We start from the raw sequence: 26,308 nt of genomic DNA on the forward strand, positions 1-26,308 counted from the left end.
TATCCGTTTTCTTTAGAAAAAGAACATTAAAATTATATAAAGTGGATGACTTACCGCATGTGAAAACGACACGTAAGTACATTCTGGACTCTGGCTTGCAGGGGTTGCCAAATGTTGCAGTATCGGGGTATCTTGTTGTAAACTTTCATTTTCACATACATTTTCTCTCATCCGCTGATTCTGCATAATTTTGTTGTTGACGAGCTGGAAGCTAGAAAGCTCCTTGAAATTCAAACAAGAGTGGATAATCCTAACAAAGGCCGGTCTTGTTTATTTACGAGGAAAATTATGTAAATTCCATCAGGCGGAACACCCAGTATTTTCATTTCGTAAAGTGGAGGAAAAGCTAAACTGACATCAAAAAAGAAACACAAATAAAAAGTAAACTATATGCAAAGTTTCAGCTCGCCAGCCATCCATTTTCTAACGGCTTTAACAGCATTTTTCGATATATTTTCACGAGCAACTTTAGAAGCCTCCAAGCATTAGCATTTCAGACCCCATGTTCATTGAATATGTTCCCTACATGTATATGTTCCATGTTTCCTACATGTTATATACATGGTACATGTTTCATGTTCCCTTTTCAATATGTCCCCCTACACTTCCTTCAGGACTCAGGAGCCCGAAGTTAAAACAATCGAATGTTACACCCAGGATTTTATACTCTAGTCGTTTTGTCTGAGCTTTTCCACGGGAAACTGTGATTTATGAGCGTGAAAAAATATGCCAAAAAAATGCCAACCTACGGAAAGCACGTTTTATAGAAAATGAAATATTGCACTTGTGAGTTTATGTAAAATTATTAATATCGTAAAATTAATAACCCCCGTGTAATTATTACTCGAGCTTAGGAAAATAAATAAAAAAATATCAAGTAATACCTATATTTTTTATTTATTGTCCCGAGCCTGAATTAGTTTCTTGGAGGAAAGCGCCAAAGAAGTCTAAATGGTACATCATTTCGTTTTTCTGTAATCTACATCTATAGTATAGAGTCTATACATAATATACGAGTATTTCTCTATTTATAAAAGAAGGAAATATGGGTCGAATATATTTCTATTGGACGTTAATTTATCTGTCCGAATTGTTCAGGTGACTTGTAAAAGTTCATACTGGATAAATGTTCACGTTCGGAGAAAACTATGATAGATAAAAAATAATGATGAAAATAGATTTCCAGAAAAGTTATTGGACTCAAAACCCTTGGGATCACACTATGCAGCAAAGGGTTCGATTTCCGAGAGTATTTCATTTACCTACATATATATAGGTAGGTACCTATACTCATAAAAAATACGGGACAAATTCTTTGCTAGTTAAGCATGATGTAAAAAATTGTGTTTATTTTTCAATTTTCTAGGTATTTCATTACTTATTTTTCAAAGTTGAAGAAATCTGGGCGTTCCCTAGCGAACAACAGACAGCAGTGCGACAAGCCAAGTACCAGATCTAACAAGTTAGTAGGTATAGATGGAAATGATTAACATTGAAGTTCATGTTCAAAGGAAATAAAACGCTACTGAACAAGGAAACAGCTAATAGGTACTTGGAGTAATATTATATTTTAATAATGTCGTAAATGTTTATGTTGAAAAAAATTAAAACAAATAAGCTTACTCTCTTCTGGAACTCCTTGTCGCTGAGGACATTGTAAGCTTTCGTATTCCGTGCGACCGTAGCTTGCAGAGTAAATCGCTATCCTGAAGTATGGCTGACACTCCAACTGTACTATGTCATTCTCACAAGCCACTTTACTGCGGAATTCGTCTGAAAAAGAAGAGATTTGGACAAGGTGAAATATAATAGAGTGAAAGAAGTGTAAAAACTAATGAAGTGTAAGTGCTACGAACATCACTCTCAAGGAGCTGAGATGCCTGCCAATTAAACTTTGAAGAGTTCGCTCTACGGAATGTTTATATAATTTCTGCAAATGATATTAGTCAAAACTTTATGTGTGAAGTATTTCCCTGGTGCTCGCAAATAGTACACCAGGGCAGGGAGTTACTTTGCTCATTAACTAAATATGCTTCCTAATTAAATCCTTACTATGTAGAATGCATATTATACAGAATTATAATTCTCAAAGTTTTCACGGAATGTTTGTATGTTTGTGCTTTTAGAGTTCTGAGAAGGACTTATCCGATTTTCATACCAAGGTACATCTTTTTATTTCTCTTTCCCTAAGCATTTTAATCAACTAACTAATGTAATTTTTCTTAGTTTTTTTTCCAGATTGTTTGATAGACTCTTACCAGCATGAACCATAATATGAGATTAAACTTCTCTAAGTTTAAACTCATTGGATTATGTCCGATTGGTTGATTTTAAACTTTTCATTTGAAATCAGCCAATCAGAAATCGGTTTAACGAAAGTTTATACACAGCTTGTGGTCCATTAAACTTTCAAAGTTCAAAGTTGAGTTTATAAATACATACAAGGAACTAATTTTTTGAGGTAGAAATTTAATTAACCTCGAGGATAATCTATAGAAAAACAGGTCAAAAAAAGAGCAAATTTTGTAACAAAGCTATTACAAAATAGTGTACAAAATAGAGATAATAATTCTATTTACAACAGGATTAAACGCTCTCCGTGTTGTATTTAATGGCAATTTTTTCGGAGAATCCCAGCTGTCACTTAGACCTGAAAATTCTCACGGTGCCTATCGCAGATCGCCATCACGACGTAGTCTTCAGTTGGAGGGATTTACCTACTTCCCACATCTGAAGTTTACGTGGAAAAAGTACCATGAATTAATAGCATAAAAAATAATAATTTACCTATTTATATACCTATAGATATATTTTAATTTCATTTATCTTTCTTTTCTATGGGCTAAGACCAAAAAGTCACCAGGCTTGGATGTGATAATCAGGTTCAAAGCTCTATAATTCCATGAGTTTAAAAAGGTCTCATTTGTTTGCATCCATGAAAAACAAACAAATATGCCTATTCTAGATAACATATCCATGAAAATAAGCCAAAATATACGAAACGAAAAAGTTTTTGTCCTGCTAATTAGCAAATATGTCGATTTTCGGCCTGCCCGGAGCTGGACAACACTAATAGGGGATGACGAGTATGATGAACTTTGAGAGAGATTGATAGGGATGTGATTCGAACAAAAGACCTTGGGCTAGTTCCAGGAAGCAGCTTTGTTGTCCAAGCTTTATACGTACATTCAAAGAGCTCTACCCTAAAGGGCTTTTCGCATTTTTCGCAAAAAAAAAAAAAAAAAAAAAAAAAAAAAAAAAAAAAAAAAAAAAAAAAAAAAAAAAAAAAAAAAAAAAAAAAAAAACAAAACATGTAAAGATATTCCGTGTTTTATCGTTTCATTTGAACGTATAGCGTTTAGGTACTCGGGATTATATGAACGGTTCACAATGGTCGGTGACAATTTCAGCAAATACTCGTAGCGTGTCATATTTTGATATTTTTAGCCTCCATGAAGGTATGAAATTGAAAGACTAACATAAACACTAGAGAAGTGAAAAGAATGAGTGAGTGAGTGAGTGAGTTTGAAAAATGATCTACCATTAGTGAGTGCACTATACCTACGTATAGGGATGAGTTGCATACTTTAGGATCGGACTCATTGATTGAGTAATACGAGTACACTCATACCTATTTTGTCAATGTTTCCTGCACATGGAATATCAAGTGGCTTGTGTGAATGCATGTGGGTGGGTTGCCTGGAATGTTCATTTATTCATGCTACCTACCCTATTTATTAAATAGGAACCATATCTGTTAAATGTAAAATATATAGTCTCCTATACTCGTATGTTAAGCGTTGGAGGAGTTAAAATTCAAAAATAGCACCAGGTCTTCCTACCCAAACTCACTGGGGGCCCCAGTTTTTATATTTTATCATCCCAAGATCTCTCCCCTGTGATACACTCGATGAGTTTTTAGAGCATTTCAAATTCAGGCTCACATTGGGGGCTTTAATGGAGCCTTTTTTTTATTTTTTGAATTAAATATTCAGTATCTCCTAAACGAGATCTTTTTTTAGATCTGGATGCTCCATTTCGCTTGATAAAACATGTAAAGATATTCCGTGTTTTATCGTTTCATTTGAACGTATAGCGTTTAGGTACTCGGGATTATATGAACGGTTCACAATGGTCGGTGACAATTTCAGCAAATACTCGTAGCGTGTCATATTTTGATATTTTTAGCCTCCATGAAGGTATGAAATTGAAAGACTAACATAAACACTAGAGAAGTGAAAAGAATGAGTGAGTGAGTTTGAAAAATGATCTACTCTTTTCAGTGAACTATTCAGTGAGCCAGATACCATTAGTGAGTGCACTATACCTACGTATAGGGATGAGTTGCATACTTTAGGATCGGACTCATTGATTGAGTAATACGAGTACACTGTAAAGAGTAGTTCTTTTCCTAACTCACTCGTTATTTCAACTTCGCTGATAAATACTGTAAGCTATCTACCTATGTCTACTATATTTATGTATTTACAATCAAACAATATCACTGATCACTACATGGGGAAAAAAAATTCTCTCAAAAGGTCATCATATTATTGCAATGGGTGAACACAATATTTTATTATTATTATTATTATCATTATTATTATTATTATTATTATTATTATTATTATTATTATTATTATCTGCCAATGGGTGTGGCACATAGCTCCGTTGATAGCATGATATATGGTCAATTAGTCACTACCATCCCCGCGTTGATATATTAAACTTTATCACATTACCAGGAGACTTTTAATGTGCACGAAACTTTAATTCATCAGGAAGAACTACTTTCCCGTTATTGCTTTCCAGTTTCGGAGGTACAGGTACACGTTCAAAACTTTGTCGATTTATCCACAAAGGCACGTCGAACTAAGATACGAATGTATCTTCCAAACTGTAAAGTCTAAAGCGTTCAAAACTTTGTCGATTTATCCACAAAGGCACGTCGAACTAAGATACGAATGTATCTTCCAAACTGTAAAGTCTAAAGATATTTAGTAATAAATTATGTATCTTGTTGTAAACTTTCATTTTCACATACATTTTCTCTCAACCGCTGATTCTGCATAATTTTGTTGTTGACGAGCTGGAAGCTAGAAAGCTCCTTGAAATTCAAACAAGAGTGGATAATCCTAACAAAGAGGGGATAATTAAACAAGGCCCTTGTAAAGAGGGACATGGAATTTTGAGTAAAACAACGTTCAAGTTTTTGATCTCAATGGAAAAGTATTGGGAGGATTTTACAAAAACTCGTGTAGGTATCTTGATCAATAATGGAGATATGAAGACAATTCTTCTTTCAACTGATTCTCAATAACATTTCGCAATAGAAAATCCCTTTCTCCCAAAGGGCCCAGAGTAAACAGGAGTGGGCCCAGGGTCCAGAGGCACGGCGGATTCCACATTCTAATGCATGCCCATTAGACTGGCCCTTAGCTATAGAGGTGGGAAAAAAATCTTGGAAAAGTCTTGAATATCACTCGATTTCTAGTTCCATTTAGTGAGAAAACACTACCTAAAAAGTTTCAGCTCGATCGGACATCGCTGTCGACATGCTCAACGGCCTTAAAGTTTTCCGGCACTTTGGTTATGGCAATCCAGGGGCATTATGTGGCGTTTACCCAGTTTTAAGTCCATAACTCCTAAACAGAGGGGTTTAGAACTTTTTATCATAGAATAAAACTTGTTTTAAACAATTTTTACTACTATTAATCATTAAGTGGGACTCCTAAACTCATGAATTGGGCATTCCATTGAACACCAATATAAGTTTACAACCTATTCTGTGCAGTAAATATTGTATTCCATTAGGAAATATCTTAGTACCTACCTAATATAGGTACCTACTGTAAATATGTACTATGTAGGTGCCAATTATTTATAGATAATACAATTATTGATTCAGTACTGTAGCTTAAGGACTATTAATATTCAATCTATGCATCTATGAAATAAATATAATACCTATTTCTTTGAACCGGGATTTACTTAACAAAACAGTTGCTCTATGCTGTGACACTACATCAAGTAACTTGGGTAGGTTAAAAGGCGCTGCTGTACTAATAGAACAAATGATAGATAAAGACTTGCTATATCTTTCATGTAATAGACATCACATTTTGGAGCTGGTATCACGGGCAGCTTTTGAAATAAAAATACCTGCTTCAACAGGACCTAAAGTAGTTCTCTTTCAGAATTTCTTTTTATAATAGAATAAAACTTGTTTTAAACAATATTTGCTACTTAAAAAACATCAAAAGAACACAATAAATGCTAATTTAGATTAATTATTCGTACTATGATATAGAAAACTTTCGGAAAAATTAAGAACAAACACGTTTGGTTGTGAAAATTAAGAGAAAAATATTTATTTTGCCTGTTTATAGCCAGGAAGCAATCAGTAACAAACAAGCATAACATAATTTATAGTTATTCTTCTTCTTCTTCTTCTTCTTCTTCTTCTTCTTCTTCTTCTTCTTCTTCTTCTTCTTCTTCTTCTTCTTTTTCTTCACCTATTCCCAATGTACAGACGGGGTCGGCGTTTTTCGTCAGCCTCTCAATCAGCCCTAAGTAGGGTGATCGCTTTGGGCCGACATTTGGTTTTGGCTACAAATTTTACGAGTGGATGCCCTTCCCCCTCAACCTTGGCTATTTCTTTAGCAAGGGAAATTCAGGCTGGTATACTCCCTGTTTATAGTCCCCCAGCCAGACTAAGCTGGTCTACTCCCTGTTTAATGTCCCCCAGCCAGACTATTAGAATAATTTATAGTTATTGGGAACAATAAATTTAATATTTTTCCATGAAGGAAGAAGCTTTTTTTGCTTTAGGGAATCTTTTGGGATAATCACTGACGATTTGTAGTGCAATTTGTCTTTGCTTGACTAAAAATGAAGAGCAAAGACAATTTGCACTACAAATCGTCAGTGATTATCCCAAAAGATTCCCTAAAGCAAAAAAAAAAGCTTCCTTCATGGAAAAATATTAAATTTATTGTTCCCAATAACTATAAATTATTCTAATAGTCTGGCTGGGGGACATTAAACAGGGAGTAGACCAGCTTAGTCTGGCTGGGGGACTATAAACAGGGAGTATACCAGCCTGTGCCCATCCCGTCCCGTAGTATGTCCCTCATCATGAAAGAAACCAATGAGGATAGAGAACGATCCGATTTCAAATCCCGTAGTCAGCTAGGCCCCATCAAGATCGTCAGTTAGGCCCCAAAATGAAATTAAGATTTCCGGCCCTGATGGCCTCCGGGGATGAAACTGGATGTTTCGAAATTTAATTTTTGGGACCGAATTTCAATATGAACCATTAGTGGGACCTATTTGAAGCACAAATCAACAATCGATATGAAATTCCCATTTTTGGTGCTTCCTCTATTGGCGGGAGAACATGGAAAAATTAAAATTTCAACAGGCCATAACTCCGGCCCTGTTTGTCGGATCGAGCTCAAACTTGTACCAATGTACTACGTTCTTTAAGGCCTTCAATAAAATGCGTCAAAAGCAGGCGGTTCTCATTTAAGATTTTAAAGTTGGCCAAAAAGTCCCTGAATTTTTACATAGCCTATAAGAAACTAGAGGTAAATATAGGCTTGCATACAAAATTTCAGGGTTCTAAATTCATCGGTTCAAAAATTAAGGTGGGGGGGGGACTTTATGAATGCACTGTATTTTGAACATAATACAGTTTGATAGGATTACGGTTGGAATCCCGGGGGAGTCTAAGCCGCTTTGTTCTACAAAATTTCAACAAGTTCAATTTTAAAAACGAGGTAGATAACATATCCATGAAAATAAACCAAAATATACGAAACGACAAAGTTTTTGTCCTGCTAATTAGCAAATATGTCGATTTTCGGCCTGCCCGGAGCTGGACAACACTAATAGGGGATGACAAGTATGATGAACTTTGAGAGAGATTGATAGTGATGTGATTCGAACAAAAGACCTTGGGCTAGTTCCAGGAAGCAGCTTTGTTGTCCAAGCTTTATACGTAGGTACATACAAAGAGCTCTACCCTAAAGGGCTTTTCGCATTTTTCGCAAAAAAAAAAAAAAAAAAAAAAAAAAAAAAAAAAAAAAAAAAAAAAAAATAATTATAAAAGAATATCCCCCATCCTCTCTAACAATCCACCTAGTTAAGTGAGTAGCGACTTTTATACGTGTAGCGATCAGTGGAAAATACGAGAAGCGACCAGTGGCGATAGCCGACATTGGTCATTTCAGTTCGTAAAAACGTGACACAAGGAATAAGGAATTTTAATATAGCCATCTTCGAGTTAATTTATTTAAATAACTTAAGCCAAATTTTTATGGAACTTGGACGCACTCTGCCCCAACAAATCAAAATATGACGGACCTAAAAAGCTATGGGTAGCAACTAGCAAATGCCCCACTATTGTCAGATAGATACCCAATAGGTACGTATACGAGTAGTTTTCTTAACATTAGTTCCCTCTAGTCAAAATTGAACGTCTTAATTTCCCACCAATCAATTTAATCTCACCCTTAAAATAGCCTATTTTGCACCCATTCCAACCCCCTCAGTCGACATTGGTCATTTCAGTTCGTAAAAAAGTGACACAAGGAATAAGGAATTTTAATATAGCCATCTTCGAGTTAATTTTTTAAATAAAGCCAAATTTTTATGGAACTTGGACGCACTCTGCCCCCAACAAATCAAAATATGACGGACCTAAAAAGCTATGGGTAGCAACTAGCAAATGCCCCACTATTGTCAGATAGATACCCACGAGTACTTTTCTTAACATTAGTTCCTTCTAGTCAAAATTGAACGTCTTAATTTCCCACCAATCAATTTAATCTCACCCTTAAAATAGCCTATTTTGCACCCATTCCAACCCCCTCCGGATTTGTATAATCTGGATAACGTTAACTATAATACGAACGGGATAATGTCGAACACAGCAAGAGACACTTTATGGAGATTGAAATTCAACAGAGAAGATTAAAGGGATTTAATGACTTTGCTTGCATATCGGTCTCCCTTGTCTCTGTCGACACAAGCTTCACCTATTTGCGCTAAGTGTCGAACGAAGAACTCCTAATAGCCATGATAATAGAGTGCTAGAAAAGCTAAGAGAACTGACTTCATATTTTTCTGCTCCTCCTCCTCCTCCTTCTTCTTTTTCTTCTTCTTCGTCGTCTTCTCCCTCTTCTTCTCCTCCTTCGTATTCTTTTTTTTTCTGCTCCTTCTTCCTCCTCCTCTTCTTATTCTAATAAAATATCTAAATCATGATTTCTTTGTGGTGAAGCTGAGAGCTTCTTCACAATTTTTGTGGATATCAAAGCATTACTAAGACAGGGTGTCTACCAAAATGGAAAAATAAAATTCCCTGACTTTTCCCGGTTTTCCAGTCCAATTTTTTAAAATTTCCAGTCTACTTTTCCAAGATTTTCCACCCTATTCCCACTGCACCGCAGCCGATTTTTTTCCCCCCAAGCAATGTTCTCAAGCCTGTTATGTTAAATTTCTTCAATCTTTTTTCATCCGACTAGGGAAAGGTCTTGAGTCCTCCTTTTGCACCATGAAATAACTGCGCCGCAGGCCAAATTTTTTCAAGATAAATGACCTTTGACCAAGCTAATGACCTCAAGACTACTACAGCCATTTCTCTTTGATCTGACTTTGGGCCCCTAATAGGTATTTACTATAAGTGAACTGGCATTTTTCTGTTTATTTGGACTCTATTAACTTTACTTGAAACTACTTAGAATTATACCTACCCATAGTTCAATCTTGAAATTAATTTAAAGCAAGTGTGTAGAGAAAAAACATACCTAACAAAGAGGAGAAGGAGGTAAGACTTTTTTTTTTTTTGTTAATTTTTAACCCACTTTAACAAGTTTTTGTCTTTCGTGGGACCTCTCTCAAGGTGTTAAATTTTTGTATACAATCCGATGATCTTAAGGTACTCCAGCATGGCTTTCACTCCCTCAGGCTCATCAAGAAGGTAGGGCTTGCAGCTTAAAATGTATCTAATTAACTTGTAAATTCAACTTCTTCACTCCAATCTACAACAACTAAAAAAAAAGTTCGAAAATCGGTTCAACTTACGTGGTTGGCACTTGTAGTTGATCTCTACAGTTCGACTCCCGTCAATGCAATGATTATTCAATGTTTATTTGGACTCTATTAACTTTACTTGAAACTACTTAGAATTATACCTACCTATAGTTCAGTCTTGAAATTAATTTAAAGCAAGTGTGTAGAGAAAAACATACCTAACAAAGAGCAGAAGGAGGTAAGACTTTAATGTACCTAATTAACTTGTAAATTCAACTTCTTCACTCCAATCTACAACAACTACCAAAAAGTTCGAAAATCGGTTCAACTTACGTGGTTGGCACTTGTAGTTGATCTCTACAGTTCGACTCCCGTCAATGCAATGATTATTCATTCTGGCAGACGCTTGAATTCGGCACTGACGTTTCTTCTGGCATGCTTCCACCACGGTCTGTAACAGAGAGTACTACACAGGACGTAGAACTTTGTCTCAGGAAACGAAATCTAAACGAAATTTTTCAAGAGGTTTGACAGAGGGAACTGTAACTGCTATGGTCTTATCGTCCCGAAATCGAAGAGAGAAGGAAGACAGGATAGGAAATAAGAGGTTTGACAGAGGGAGCTGTAACTGCTATATGGTCTTATCGTCCCGAAATCGAAGTAAGAAGGAAGACAGGATAGGAGAAAGCCAGCCGTTCCGAGAACGAACATTATCTCTTCAGGATGAAATCCGCCCCGGGCGGGAATCGAACCAGCTCGCCAATGATTTGGATTCAATTTTTTTAATGTAGTTAAAAAGTTGAATCTAAAGATAAGAACTGCAAAAAGTAAAGGAAAAAAATGCTGGTGCAGAATAGGATTCAATTAGCTAGGTTGATTGCCAACGTCCAGTAATGGACAAGGCACTTTAAGAAGAAGAGAAGTTAAAAAATGTGTCGAGAAAGTAGTTAAAAAGGGGGACATTAAATAGGCCTAGGAAGATTGTACTTGAAGACCACTTTGCTATCGGGTGTCCCTTGGTAACGACTGAACTGACCACTGGAAAATGAACCACTTCTCCATGCAGTTTCCATTGGAGCAGTGGTCAATTTCCCAGCGCTCGCCACTGATTTCGATTCAATTTTTTTAATGTAGTTAAAAAGTTGAATCTAAAGATCAGAACGGCAAAAAATAAAGGAAAAAAATGCTGGTGCAGAATAGGATTCAATTAGCTAGGTTGATTACCAACGTCCAGTAATGGACAAGGCACTTTAAGAAGAAGAGAAGTTAAAAAACGTGTCGAGAAAGTAGTTAAAAAGGGGGACATTAAATAGGCCTAGGAAGATTGTACTTCAAGACCACTTTGCTATCAGGTGTCCCTTGGTAACGACTGAACTGACCACTGGAAAATGAACCACTTCTCCATGCAGTTTCCATTGGAGCAGTGGTCAATTTCCCAGTGATCAGTTTCTCGAAAGGAAAATGTACCTCTAGTAGGCTAATCCTTCAACACCGGAACCCCATTCACCCAACACCAAGTGTATGGGACCGGTCATTCCTAATGACCCAAAAACAGAACCCCGACCCAAAGTTGTGACCAACGAGAAATAAATAGCTCACTCCTAAAGGGTATTTAGCTCGAAAGAGAGAGAGAGAGAGAGAGAGAGAGAGAGAGAGAGAGAGAACAAAATGGAAGATGATTTTACCTACATAACTTGTTGATTGCAAAAATTTACCTACATCTCCTTCAAACATGCCTATAGCTTTATTGATGAGATCAAAGAAATCAGGAACGTGTCTGTTTTCCTGAAAGCAACTTTACACTCTGAGTTTCATGACTTTGAGTTTGACGGCTTTGACGTCACCTCTCGAGTTAAACTATACTGCAAACTGTTATAATAATAGTTGTTACTTGGAGTTTCAAATACATGACTTTGAGTTTGACGGCTTTGACGTCACCTCTCGAGTTAAACTATACTGCAAACTGTTATAATAATAGTTGTTACTTGGAGTTTTATGTCAAAATTTCGCAGAATGTGTGAAGTGGAAAATTGTAAAGTTGCTTTCAGGAACGCAGCTCTGGACTGCTGGAACCCGCTAAACTGAAATCGAACCCGCGACCAAGCGCTTACAAGGCAGACGCGCTACCTTCCAAGTTAGCTAGGCTGTCTTGAAGACCATTCACAGTACCACGCGAGTTTCTTTGAATTATTATGTTGTTTTATACTTGGACCACCCTATGTCCTACATCTAAAAGCGTGAAAAGTATCCTCATGAGGTCTCCCAGACATTGCATTTGAAATGCTTGGAGTTGAAAAACAAATAATAATTAGAAAAACACTGCAGGCAAAAATCACAAAAAGGGTAGAGGAGCTGACACTTGGAATTAAATATAGGCGTACTTGAAAATATCTCAACGAGTATGTTTAAAGTCAAACAAAGCTTGTGTTCTAGTACTTTGTTTGTTGTTGAGTACGTACTCAAATTGTCCCCTGAAATATTGAGTTAGTAGGTTTTGCAAGGCACATTGCATACCTGTTATTAATTTCCAGGCAATCACACAAAAGTCGAAATTATAATACCAACAAACACTTGACTGAAGTTCTTCTTCTTCTTCGTCGTCTTCTCCCTCTTCTTCTCCTCCTTCGTATGCAACAACAACAACAACAGCGGCAATAATAATATTAATAATTATAACAGAACGACACGGAACCAAAAGTTGCTCCAGAAAGTTCTAGAAACGCAAAATGGGAATGGAAAATTTCATTTCATTTTGAAAGACAATTTTTCCCTCAGTTTCTAAAGTTACAATGCTTTGTTGTCTCATAATGCGTGGGCCACGTACCCATCAAGAAGTAATAACGTGAGCGCAAGCTATTCCCATCTTTCGAACTGGAAGAAATTTGGTATTCATATTCGCAAAACAATGGTACCTATCACCCCATGTTTTATTATTAAGACCTCTAGCGCCCTCTGTTTTATTATGATTACATTTCGTATTTATTATACGAGTGTTTTCAGAATAATGATTCGTATGTTTTAGTTACAAGGCGATAGAATTGGAAGGTATCTTTCATAGGAAGGTAATACTTGGAAATAACTGTTTATTTGGACTCTATTAACTTTACTTGAAACTACTTAGAATTATACCTACCCATAGTTCAATCTTGAAATTAATTTAAAGCAAGTGTGTAGAGAAAAAACATACCTAACAAAGAGGAGAAGGAGGTAAGACTTTTTTTTTTTTTGTTAATTTTTAACCCACTTTAACAAGTTTTTGTCTTTCGTGGGACCTCTCTCAAGGTGTTAAATTTTTGTATACAATCCGATGATCTTAAGGTACTCCAGCATGGCTTTCACTCCCTCAGGCTCATCAAGAAGGTAGGGCTTGCAGCTTAAAATGTATCTAATTAACTTGTAAATTCAACTTCTTCACTCCAATCTACAACAACTACCAAAAAGTTCGAAAATCGGTTCAACTTACGTGGTTGGCACTTGTAGTTGATCTCTACAGTTCGACTCCCGTCAATGCAATGATTATTCATTCTGGCAGACGCTTGAATTCGCTCCTGTAGCTTTTAACATTTCTGTAGGAATTTCATCCACTCCAGGGGCTTTTTTATCTTTTAGTTTTTCTATAGCTGCATTAAACTCGCTTCTTAGGATACTATCATCACTATCCATGTCATATTCATCATTCTCTGCTTCTAGTATGTCTTCTTCTTCATAAATCCTTTGACCATCATACAGTGTTTCCAGATATGTTTGCCACCTCCTTGCTATAAGCTCATTCTCAAATAGAAGTTTGCCGTTTTCATCTTCTATAGTATTAGATTTTGACTTTCGTTCATTGAAAAAGTTTTTGGCTTCTCTATATGCTGATTCATACTTTCCTTTTTCATCTTCTATAGTATTAGATTTTGACTTTCGTTCATTGAAAAAGTTTTTGGCTTCTCTATATGCTGATTCATACTTTCCTTGTTGTAATTTTTGATTTATATCTGCACATTTTTCTTGTAGATAGGCTTCTTTGGCGATACGGGATTCTCTATTGATTGCATTTCTTAGAGCACGGTATTCGTTTTTGCCTTCTTCATCTGTCGCATTCTTCAGTTTTCTTCTTCGCTCTATCATCTCAACTATTGTATCTGTTATCCATTCCTTCCTTGGTTGTGGCTTCTCCCTTTTTAAGTTCGAGTCTGCTGCTGTCTTGATTGTTTTCTTTATCTTTTCCCAGTTGTATTGAGCATTTTCATTGATTTGATAGTCACATTCTTCCGTATCTGTCTCAAAGTTTTGTTTTATTCTGCTTTCCTTTAGTAATTTGACATCCCAATTGTTACATTTCTTCTTCACGAGTTTCTTGTATTTGAGAAGACCTTTTGCCATAACCATGTTGTGATCGCTGTCTATATCTGGGCTAGCGTAACTTCTACAATCTTTTATTTGATTTTTATATCTCTCTCTTACTATTATAAAGTCAATCTGTGATCTAAATTGGTCACCTGGTGATTTCCAGGTGTATCTTCTTCTTACGTGATGGTTAAACCAGGTGTTCATTATTACAAGTTTATTCTTTGCACAAAATTCGACTAGACGGTTTCCTCTTCCATTTCTACTGCCCAGACCATAAGGACCAACATAGGGTGCTTCAGCTCCTTCTCCTACAGCCGCATTCCAATCACCCATCAGAATCACATTCTCATTACTCTTGGTTTGGTCGAGTAAGTTTTGGATTTCCGCATACATCTCTTCTATTTCTTCATCAGGATGTTGTGATGTTGGCATATAAGTTTGTATAATAATTGTATCTACAGGTTTGGTATCTAATTTGACTAGTATAATTCTTCCTTTTCTATGTACATATCCTTTCATTCTCTTTCCTAATTCTTTGGTAAGAACAACTCCAACTCCGCCATGTCCTGGCTTATTCTCAATACTTCCACTATGTAAAATTCTGTAATCACCAGTCCAGAAGTCTCCAGCGTTGGGCCATCTCATTTCACCAATTCCTAAAACATCAATCTTCATGTTCTTCATTTCTTGTTTTAGATTTTCTAGTTTGCTATTCTGTAGTAGGGTTCTTACGTTCCATGTTGCAAATCGTGTTTCTACTTTCTTCTTCTTTCTCATATTGTTATCCTCTGCTTGCAATCCACAGTCTTGAACTGTCCCACCCCGGAGATCCGATTGGGGGACTATTTTAACTCCGGAAGATTTCGTTAAAGACTCCATCATGCTGTTGGTTCAAAGGATACTCTATGAGTCTTTACTGAAGTGGTTTCCCATTGCCTTCTCCAGCCTATGCCGTTGATCCATTGGTATTGGATTCATCCGCCTTGGGAGATCTTTTTCATATCTCCAGGACAAGAGGGTGCCCTTCCAACTGGTGATTGGTTTTTCAGCTTATACCGGCTGCGTTTCGGTTAGGGTGGATCATCCGCCTTCAGCATCACAAGATATTGAAACCGTTGTCCTGGCTCTTCCGCATTCAAAAGTCCTTGTTTGAATCCGTTGACCGGTTTTCACCTGTAGCCCTAGGCAGGGGTCCTATAACAGGGTGCTATCATCCGGAGCCAGATGAACCCTGGTTTTTTAACGAGGTTGATACTCCTCCTCCTCCGAGCCTCCTGTAGGTACCATTAATAACATATCATATAATTTTTTAATTTTTCTTTTTACTCTGGTAACGCCGCCACTGGTCGCTACTCGATTAAAGTAGCTACTCAATTGTCCTCACGAGGCTGAGTGCACCCCGAACTCCAAGCAAAGAGCCGAAAACTTAGGTACTCTAAAACACAGTAAAATTCAGGCCCAGCACGGATGGAGACGTTGGCTCGGGAATGGGTACGTGCACACTATGCATACTGTTTGCGACACGGCCTTTGCTGTCGGTGATCGGGGGTGGGGGTGGGGACCGGAGTTGTAATCATATTTTTCAAACACTATTTAATAAGTATTATCACTATGTCTTTTATTCTGATTATAATGTAAATCCAAATTGTACCTTTGTATATTATTATTATCTTCTTCATTGTATTATAATCAAAATAAGGAAAAAAACTTTACATTACATTACAAAAAAAACCTGGGCTCCAATGGGAATCGAACCCGGACCTCCTACGTTCTTCTTCTCCGCCTTCTTCGTGTTCGATAGTGATATTACTTTATTTATTTTACCTAAAGGAGCTATAATACCCGTGTCAATAGACGCAATGGGTAAATTTAAAGAGGAGTTTTTAACGTTTTGAAACAAAATTAAACAGTTCCTTACACACTCCTTGATTTTTTTTCGATAGTTTCCCTTAGGTTTTTCAGCACCCAATTGGGTAATTATTAGACTAATTAGGTTTTTAAACAGCTTTATCTATCTGAAGAACAACTTTGGTTTCACCTTTGTACCTCAAAACCAACTTTGTACGTTCAATTTTTCATATGCGAAAGATAAATTAGCATTTTAATAAACACATTTTTTTTTTTTTCTCCCTACAAGAGTGTTCAGGATTAGAGATACAATTATAATTAGCTACTAGGCGAGTGAGAAGGTATGTGTTGTGTAGCCACAGGGTATAATTTAGCAACAATGTTTATTCAACGGATGGATTTCAGGAAGGCAAATATTACCCGTCTGAATACGTTTGGAATTAGAGCGGGTATTAGCATATACTGCTCGAGCTTTGGTTTTTCCGTTGACTTCATGCCGCTTTACAATCCAATTTTACAAGACACCAATTTACAAGGCCAATTTGCAAGGAAAATTTACAAGTCACACCAATATACAAGTGTCCCCATATTACAAGTCTCACGTCCTTTGACAAACTACCGAGAGGGTACCACTTGCACTACGAAGGTCCCGCATTCGATTCCCGGAGGGGTCGAAGATTTCTCTGCTCGCTTTAGGGGTAAAATGGTGTGCGGGGGATTAATCTTGACTGAGAGTTTGTTCCTCAAAGGCTTGAAGTTTATTCCTCAAAAGATGATTTTCATTAAAAAAAAATAATTAGTCAAGTCGGAAATAAATGTATCACACAGAGTGAAAACTACCCCAACTCCCCTCAACCCCCTGGGGGGCTTTGCGGGGTTAAGGCTCGTTTCACCTAGGTGAACATCAGCCCAGGAATTTTTTGAGCCCACAATGTCGCTTTCCACAATCCTCTTTGCACATGAGCGTAATGTTTCAGGGCAAATAAAATTATTTGAGGAATTTCTTGGAATTGGGGAAATTGTCTTTGGTATTTCAATGTTAATACTCGGCTTAATAAAACGACCGTTTTATCTTGTAGGAACCGCATGGAAATGTTGGAGGTTTCCGATGGTACCTACATGACGTCGAATGTAGAAACCGCATATTTCTAGCTCATCCTAGAGAAGTGGGTTAGAATTAATGTAGGTATATGAGTGAGTCAGAGTCAGTGAGTCAGTTTCACAAGGCGCTGTTATATTCCAGTATGAAGTCCCATTATTATTTTTTACCATCCTGTACATGTTACTATCATTGCATGCCCTGATTAAGAGGTCATGCTGTCATGTATCGGTACTTGCCCCGGGATACTGATCCCTGTGTAACAAAATTATCTCGCGGGAAAATTTCTCATTTTAATTTCAAAAATGAAAAACATGTCTTTGTAAATAATTATAGTATTATAAGTACATACGGTTAGCTACGAAGCAATGGTCCATGTAGCTTTATTTATTTATTAGATCATGGTGGATACAAAAGTTCCCACTTTTTTTTTCATCTTTTTGTTTGAATATTTGTTTATAATGGAGGCAAACTTTCAACTTTTCTCCATAAAAATTATCATTCTCTTTTATTATTTGAAATTTTTTCATGTATTTTATAGCAAAGTTTTAACTAGATGCTTTCTGTGGTGCTATTGTATTGACCTAGAGATTGTATCTCTATTCATTTATTTGATTATTATTCATCCACAAAGTTCATTCAAACTCTTTATTGAATAAAATAAATATTAAAATGAGGTTTTGTATCATTTCAATTAAATAGAATCCCAAGGATTATTGCCTAAGGAAATTTCGAATACAGTGGTCGACCAATGAAATTTTAATGTTTATTTAAACGAGCCAACAGTGACTGCAGGTGGATTTTTTTTTTTTTTTTTTTTTTTTTTCTATATCATTTTATTTGGATTTTTTTACAGGTGCCTAGCGCGAAAGGCATTTTTTTTTTGTATTATTTGATCAATAGTTCGAGAATGGCAGATGTTCGAATTACCTACCTATTTCTGAAGTCGAATTTTCACTTTCCTCAGCAGCAGCCATATGTGAAAGAAACATTGCCAAGAAACGGGTTTTCTTAAAGTTAGATTAATGTAGATCTGATTAAACGTATTTATGACCCCATAAATTTCACTAACGCTAACACCTCTAACACCAATAAGTACACAGCTTCCGAGATACATCTTTGGTCACATCAGGCGGTAAATTTTGTGTGAGTGCCCGAAAACAAATAGTAGGGGAACGGGCGTATCTAAAAGCGTGAAAAGTATCCTCATGAGGTCTCCCAGACATTGCATTTGAAATACTTGGAGTTGAAAAACAAATAATTAGAAAAACACTACAGGCAAAAATCACAAAAAGGGTAGAGGAGGTGACACTTGGAATTGAATATAGGCGTACTTGAAATCTCAACGAGTAGGTATGTTTAAAGTCAAACAAAGCTTGTGTTCTAGTAATTTGTTTGTTGTTGGGTACGTACTCAAATTGTCCCCTGAAATATTGAGTTAGTAGTTGCAAGGCACATTGCATACCTGTTATTAATTTCCAGGCAATCACACAAAAGTCGAAATTATAATACCAACAAACACTTGACTGAAGTTGTAAAAATAAAGTTTGATTGAACTTTTGAATTTATGCGATAGCAAAGTTTTACATTGTATACTTATGATTTTATTAGTTACCTACCTGGTGAATATCACTAATGAAGTGTATTATTCGATACACGTGCCAATGTGTAAAGTTTGATTGAACTTTTGAATTTATGCGATAGCAAAATTTTACATTGTATACTTATGATTTTATTAGTTACCTACCTGGTGAATATCACTAATGAAGTGTATTATTCGATACACGTGCCAATGTGCATCCACAGGAGATATTATCTATCTATTGTCTATTATAAACTGTGGTAGATAGTGGTTTTATTTTATTGGACTCCTATCAAGTTTTACCGAGTGTCAAAAATGCTCGTAATTTAATATCTAAAATCCATACAAATAATAGACAATTGGAAATTGTTGTAAATTTCAAACTCCCTTCGACTTAAATTTATTTTTATCTGGATAGTTTCACGAGAATTTTTTCATTTATATTTTTATTGATAAATAATTATTTTGTGCTTAGAGTAATAAATAAAATTCAACGGATGTTGGAAAGAAAACTATTTTTCTTTTCGTAACCGAAACCTAAACGCGAAACACAAGTTGGTGAAAATTTTAATTTGAGAAAAAAAGAGAAAAAAAACTTCCAAAAGTAATTACAATAGTTCCGCCATCACCATCTCCCAGTAGCCTTGCAAGCAGAACTTGTAAATTTATTAGCTATTAGCATAAAATAATTAAGAGGAAAAAAGAACTTAAAATCAACACAAAAGGATTACAATACACCTCCTGCTTAGGTCTTCAATTAATGTTGTAATAGAAACCCTACTTTTATTTTGTTATCAGCTGAATTTGTTTTTTTTTTTTTTTTTATGTTGCTCATTCCCGTATAACAATAGATTTACATTTTTTTTTTTTTTAATTTTATTTATTATTTACTGATTTCTATTTTTATATATTGATTGGGTTATTGTGATGATTGTAATTATCATTTTGTAAATGATTTTACGATCAAAAATACAATGTAGATACTTATCCAATAACTAACATGGAAGATCGTACCTTTTCTACTTTCTATTACATTCTGTATTGTATTAGTAATTTTATTTATTTTTGTATTAGATACCTAACTACCTCGTAAAATTTTCCATACGATTCTGTACTGCATAAAATTTTCTACGTAGGTGTTTTTCCATTATTATTCGTATTGCTATTTTTATTATTAGATAGGTAGGTATATTAAGAAAGGACACCTACTTGTAAAGCACTTGATCCATTGAATGGCGAACAGACCACGCTCGAGTTAGAATGTTTGGACTTTGTAGTCCCAGGTGAGCTGTGGCACAGGCCCATGTAGTCGTTGCTGGGTTTAATATATTGCGATAACTGGATGGAAATCCTTGTGCTCGGAGGACATTTCAATGTTATCACTTGATCTTCACAGCTTACTTTCTGAAATGTCCGGAGCGTTCCCGAGAGAAGAGCTAAAAACAAACAAAACAAAAAGGGGACATAAAATGACGGTAACTGTGAAGTTCGAGTGGGGAAAAAGATGTAGCAGAGGATAAAAGAAGAGAGAAAGGTAAAAGAGCGGTAAAAAGGTGAAAAATGTAATTATTCGTATAGTGGAAAACGTTTCGAGCCTTTTTAGAGTTTTCTTCATATAATTACGGTATGCATATTACCTAGTTTTATGAATATGGAATGGAAGGGAGAAACCTGTTTAGCAAGGTGAAGTACTTTAGTCAACATTTCAGCATGTTTGTGTATGTACGTGTAATTAGAACAGTGTTATTATTTCACAGACAATAACGCTCCCAGGTTTCTAATTTCGTTTCTTATTATTTTTTCATTTATTCTAGTTCAAAACACATTTCATATTGAGAAAACAGTTTCTTATTTATCTTTGCCGTTTCATACTGAGTAGAGTGTCGGGTTCATAGTCTATCGACGTTACTCAGTCTAAAGACGATGGGAAAAATTTCTTTTACCCTAACACGACGTCATTAACACCATAACATGACGTTACTAGGGATCCTACAGTTGATATTATTATCATTTTATGTACATATTATTATTATTATTATTATTATTATTATTATTATTATTATTATTATTATTACTACTACTATAATTATTATTATTAGTCCTACTGCTGCTGTTGTTGTTAATTATGAATTCCGTAAAATACAATGTTTATTCAACGGATGGATTTCAGGAAGGCAAATATTACCCGTCTGAATTCGTTTGGAATTAGAGCGGGTATTAGCATATACTGCTCGAGCTTTGGTTTTTCCGTTGACTTCATGCCGCTTTACAATCCAATTTTACAAGACACCAATTTACAAGGCCAATTTGCAAGGAAAATTTACAAGTCACACCAATATACAAGTGTCCCCATATTACAAGTCTCACGTCCTTTGACAAACTACCGAGAGGGTACCACTTGCACTACGAAGGTCCCGCATTCGATTCCCGGAGGGGTCGAAGATTTCTCTGCTCGCTTTAGGGGTAAAATGGTGTGCGGGGGATTAATCTTGACTGAGAGTTTGTTCCTCAAAGGCTTGAAGTTTATTCCTCAAAAGATGATTTTCATTAAAAAAAAATAATTAGTCAAGTCGGAAATAAATGTATCACACAGAGTGAAAACTACCCCAACTCCCCTCAACCCCCTGGGGGGCTTTGCGGGGTTAAGGCTCGTTTCACCTAGGTGAACATCAGCCCAGGAAGTTTTTGAGCCCACAATGTCGCTTTCCACAATCCTCTTTGCACATGAGCGTAATGTTTCAGGACAAATAAAATTATTTGAGGAATTTCTTGGAATTGGGGAAATTGTCTTTGGTATTTCAAAGTTAATACTCGGCTTAATAAAACGACCGTTTTATCTTGTAGGAACCGCATGGAAATGTTGGAGGTTTCCGATGGTACCTACATGACGTCGAATGTGGAAACCGCATATTTCTAGCTCATCCTAGAGAAGTGGGTTAGAATTAATGTAGGTACATGAGTGAGTCAGTGAGTCAGTTTCACAAGGCGCTGTAGTCGTGCGTATGTTTTAGATTAATTGAAAATTCAACCACAGTAATAGTAGCTTACTGGCTTACTGCTGTGGTAAGAGAACTCAATAATTCGTTCCCTATTCCAGTATGAAGTCCCATTATTATTATTATTATTATTATTATTATTATTTTATTTTTTTTAAGGTTTTAATGGCAGGATTCTCACACTGTGAGCTCTTCCACCCTACCAAAATCATGTACATGTATTGTTACTTTTACCATCCTGTACATGTATTGTTACTATCATTGCATGCCCTGATTAAGAGGTCATGCTGTCATGTATCGGTACTTGCCCCGGGATACTGATCCCTGTGTAACAAAATTATCTCGCGGGAAAATTTCTCATTTTAATTTCAAAAATGAAAAACATGTCTTTGTAAATAATTATAGTATTATAAGTACATACGGTTAGCTACGAAGCAATGGTCCATGTAGCTTTATTTATTTATTAGATCATGGTGGATACAAAAGTTCCCACTTTTTTTTTCATCTTTTTGTTTGAATATTTGTTTATAATGGAGGCAAACTTTCAACTTTTCTCCATAAAAATTATCATTCTCTTTTATTATTTGAAATTTTTTCATGTATTTTATAGCAAAGTTTTAACTAGATGCTTTCTGTGGTGCTATTGTATTGACCTAGAGATTGTATCTCTATTCATTTATTTGATTATTATTCATCCACAAAGTTCATTCAAACTCTTTATTGAATAAAATAAATATTAAAATGAGGTTTTGTATCATTTCAATTGAATAGAATCCCAAGGATTATTGCCTAAGGAAATTTCGAATACAGTGGTCGACCAATGAAATTTTAATGTTTATTTAAACGAGCCAACAGTGACTGCAGGTGGATTTTTTTTTTCCTCAATAGATATTATTATTTTCATTTTATTTGGATTTTTTTACAGGTGCCTAGCGCGAAAGGCATTTTTTTTTTGTATTATTTGATCAATAGTTCGAGAATGGCAGATGTTCGAATTACCTACCTATTTCTGAAGTCGAATTTTCACTTTCCTCAGCAGCAGCCATATGTGAAAGAAACATTGCCAAGAAACGGGTTTTCTTAAAGTTAGATTAATGTAGATCTGATTAAACGTATTTATGACCCCATAAATTTCACTAACGCTAACACCTCTAACACCAATAAGTACACAGCTTCCGAGATACATCTTTGGTCACATCAGGCGGTAAATTTTGTGTGAGTGCCCGAAAACAAATAGTAGGTATGCAATGTGCTAAGCAACAAGCGCAAATTTATTTCAGGTGTCGATGTCGGGGTGAAATTTGAGGATGTTATTATTTTTAAACACCCGCCTTAGAAGGTTAGAAGCACGTGTCACATGCCGGAAATTTGTTTATATATCTTAGGTCCCCATCATCCGGAAGTATTCCCGATATAAACATCTACCTTCAGCGGGAATATCATAATGAAATTCCAGAAAAAGATTTCCTCCCGGAAGAGGAATAGAACAACAAAAAATTATCTTTGAAACCTTGCAATGTTTTTTAGGATACACTTTTTACTTTTATTTATTTTTTTCACAAATTTAATTTAGGTATTTACCTGTGTAGTTTACAAACGCATCTAGGTCTATGTAACATGTCCTTTTGCCATTAATTTGAAGTAATGTTTATTTGGTTTTACCTATGAAGTTTTTACGGTGGAGTGGGAGTGGGTAGCTAACATTTAACCCTCACAATATTACCTATTATTTACCTATGAGATGTTCGTCATGTTCGTCTTTGAAGATCTCGAAAAGGGTTTTATCTGATTTAGATGCAGTTTTTCCAAAAGATTTTTTTCATACGCTTTGAATACAATAGTAATAGGTATACAAAATGAAAGAGAGAAAAAAGAGAAATAACGGGAAAGCTGAATAAGAAATAAAGGCCGCATGAATAAGGAAAAAATTCTATAGCGAAGTACCTACTTACCTACTTTACAAACGCATCTAGGTCTATGTAACATGTCCTTTTGCCATTAATTTGAAGTAGGTAATGTTTATTTGGTTTTACCTATGAAGTTTTTACGGTGGAGTGGGTAGCTAACATATAACCCTCACAATATTGCCTATTATTTACCTATGTAGTTTACCATGTACCTATTATTTACCTATGAGATGTTCGTCTTTGAAGATCTCGAAAAGGGTTTTATCTGATTTAGATGCAGTTTTTTCCAAAAGATTTTTTTCATACGCTTTGAATACAATAGTAATACCTAGGTATACAAAATGAAAGAGAGAAAAAAAGAGAAATAACGGGAAAGCTGAATAAGAAATAAAGGCCGCATGAATAAGGAAAAAATTCTATAGCGAAGTACCTACTTACCTACGGTCTGACCAGTTAGGTACCTAGTATGAAATAGGAAAGTAAAAATACACATAAACGTATAATGGTGGGTTTACAGATGACTTACATAGTCGGAGATTTCAATAATGAGAGATTTTTCAACTGTCCAAAAAGGAGCAGGTAATTAAATAATTCTAGCTTTAAAGGTATTACTTATTAACTGTGGTTTTGATTAATTTTACACAACTTTAACTCATTTAAATCTAGAACCGTCCACTTAATGACTTATTTTAAATGATTTTAATCTCCAATTAGTGCTATCTCCAATGGAGGTGAAACCCGCCATAAAATTCGTTATTTTAAAACATTCCATGAGCAGATTTTTCAACTGTCCAAAAAGGAGCAGGTAATTAAATAATTCTAGCTTTAAAGGTATTACTTAACTGTGGTTTTGATTAATTTTACACAACTTTAACTCATTTAAATCTAGAACCGTCCACTTAATGACTTCTTTTAAATGATTTTAATCTCCAATTAGTGCTATCTCCAATGGAGGTGAAACCCGCCATAAAATTCGTTATTTTAAAACATTCCATGAGTAGGTATTATCCTTACTAATCTTTTTTTTTCTTTTAGGAGGGAGGTGTGTAGAAATGTGGGAATATAGACGCTCTGATAGGGTCAAGAGGAATTTATGGTCAACATTTTTGCGGACAACCGTAAAATACTCGTATTATTGTTTTATACTTCTCCTTTTTTTGCCCTTTTTAAGGGCAGAGCAGGAGGTAGGGAGGGGGTTGAACCCTTAATCTCTCATAACCCCCCTGCTTCAGTCCGTTTCTTACTTGCCCCCTCTTACTTTGGCTACGCGCTTGCCTACTGTGGAAAGATTTAATCAAGCATAACCTGAACGTACCTATATATTTTCCATAGAAAATTTTCCTAATCCGCATTTACCATCGGACCATTTTTTTTTTTCTTCTTTTTAAAGTTATTTTTTCTCGCACTCCATTGAGTTTTCTGCACTCTTGCATGTTATGTTTGGTACAATGCACATTTTTCTTATTTGATCCCCCATTCCCAACCAAGAGAATAATGTAGACCACTAGGTATACCTGTTCCTCACTCTTCCAGTTAACCACTCTGATATTACCTTTCCACAACTGACGGAGGCGAAGGGAGTTGTAAGTAATACTGACTTTGTAGCAAATTTCCGTATGAAAATGATTACGAGTCAATTGAGCGTTACCTCCTTGTGAATACAATTGAGTAGTTACACTAGAGGCGAAGGGAGTTGTAAGTGATACTGACTTTGTAGCAAATTTCCGTATGAAAATGATTACGAGTCAATTGAGCGTTACCTCCTTGTGAATACAATTGAGTAGTTACACGTCTAAGCGAGTAACAACCGATGAGGAATGAAGGATTTCTCAAAGCTACAAAACCCTCGTAGTACAAGCCGATGTCTTTGAACATGGTTACAGCTTAGAGCTTAGAGGGATTAGAGATACAATTATAATTAGCTACTAGGCGAGTGAGAAGGTATGTGTTGTGTAGCCACAGGGTATAATTTAGCATAGTTACTTATCTAATCTTAACAGCGTCTTTGTGTTCACAAAGTTTTTGATGTGTGCTGAAAGTTAAGACGTTTTCCACACAGTATTTATTTAGAAATTTACAGAAGAACAATAGAATGAACCTTTTCTTTTGTTTCAGCAAAGTGCTCTATTTTCCTTCTTTTTTTACATTTTCGTATCTATTCCGTTTTTTTATATATTATAAAAGGTTGTTGTTGGTGTTTTTTTTTTTTTTTTACTCGTGAGCTTTTGTCAAAGAAAGCAGATACCTTCTTTACAATTCGACAACGAGTTGTAGGAGGAAAAAAGAAAATGTTACGATAACGATTGAACTCTATCAACGGGAGGTCTTGAGAAATGTGAGCTTGTTGTGATAACGTTTCTAAAGGTTAAAGGCGCATCATCCCGCAAACCTTTTCTCAAAGGCTATTAACAGAACCTATTCACCACTAAGGAACTTTTCTTGTGGGCTAATGAGCTTTGCATTTTTTTGTTTCCTATTTGTTGGAACAAAAAGTTTTTTTCTCGAC

At 35.6% G+C, this 26,308-nt stretch overlaps 1 protein-coding gene across 1 annotated transcript in view; it reads right to left on the reverse strand.

The window, feature by feature from the left end:
• The window catches only part of LOC103514568, a 59,705-nt gene that overhangs the window by 21,743 nt on the left and 11,654 nt on the right, over nt 1-26,308 (reverse strand). Inside the window, 4 exon segments of the mRNA XM_026827426.1 lie at nt 55-204; nt 1,612-1,773; nt 10,369-10,501; nt 20,109-20,335. Of these exon segments, the coding sequence (XP_026683227.1) occupies nt 55-204; nt 1,612-1,773; nt 10,369-10,501; nt 20,109-20,335 (672 nt within the window).

Source organism: Diaphorina citri, unplaced genomic scaffold (assembly GCF_000475195.1).
Source record: "Diaphorina citri unplaced genomic scaffold, Diaci psyllid genome assembly version 1.1 scaffold44, whole genome shotgun sequence".
In the NCBI taxonomy this organism is placed as follows: Eukaryota; Metazoa; Arthropoda; class Insecta; order Hemiptera; family Psyllidae; genus Diaphorina; species Diaphorina citri.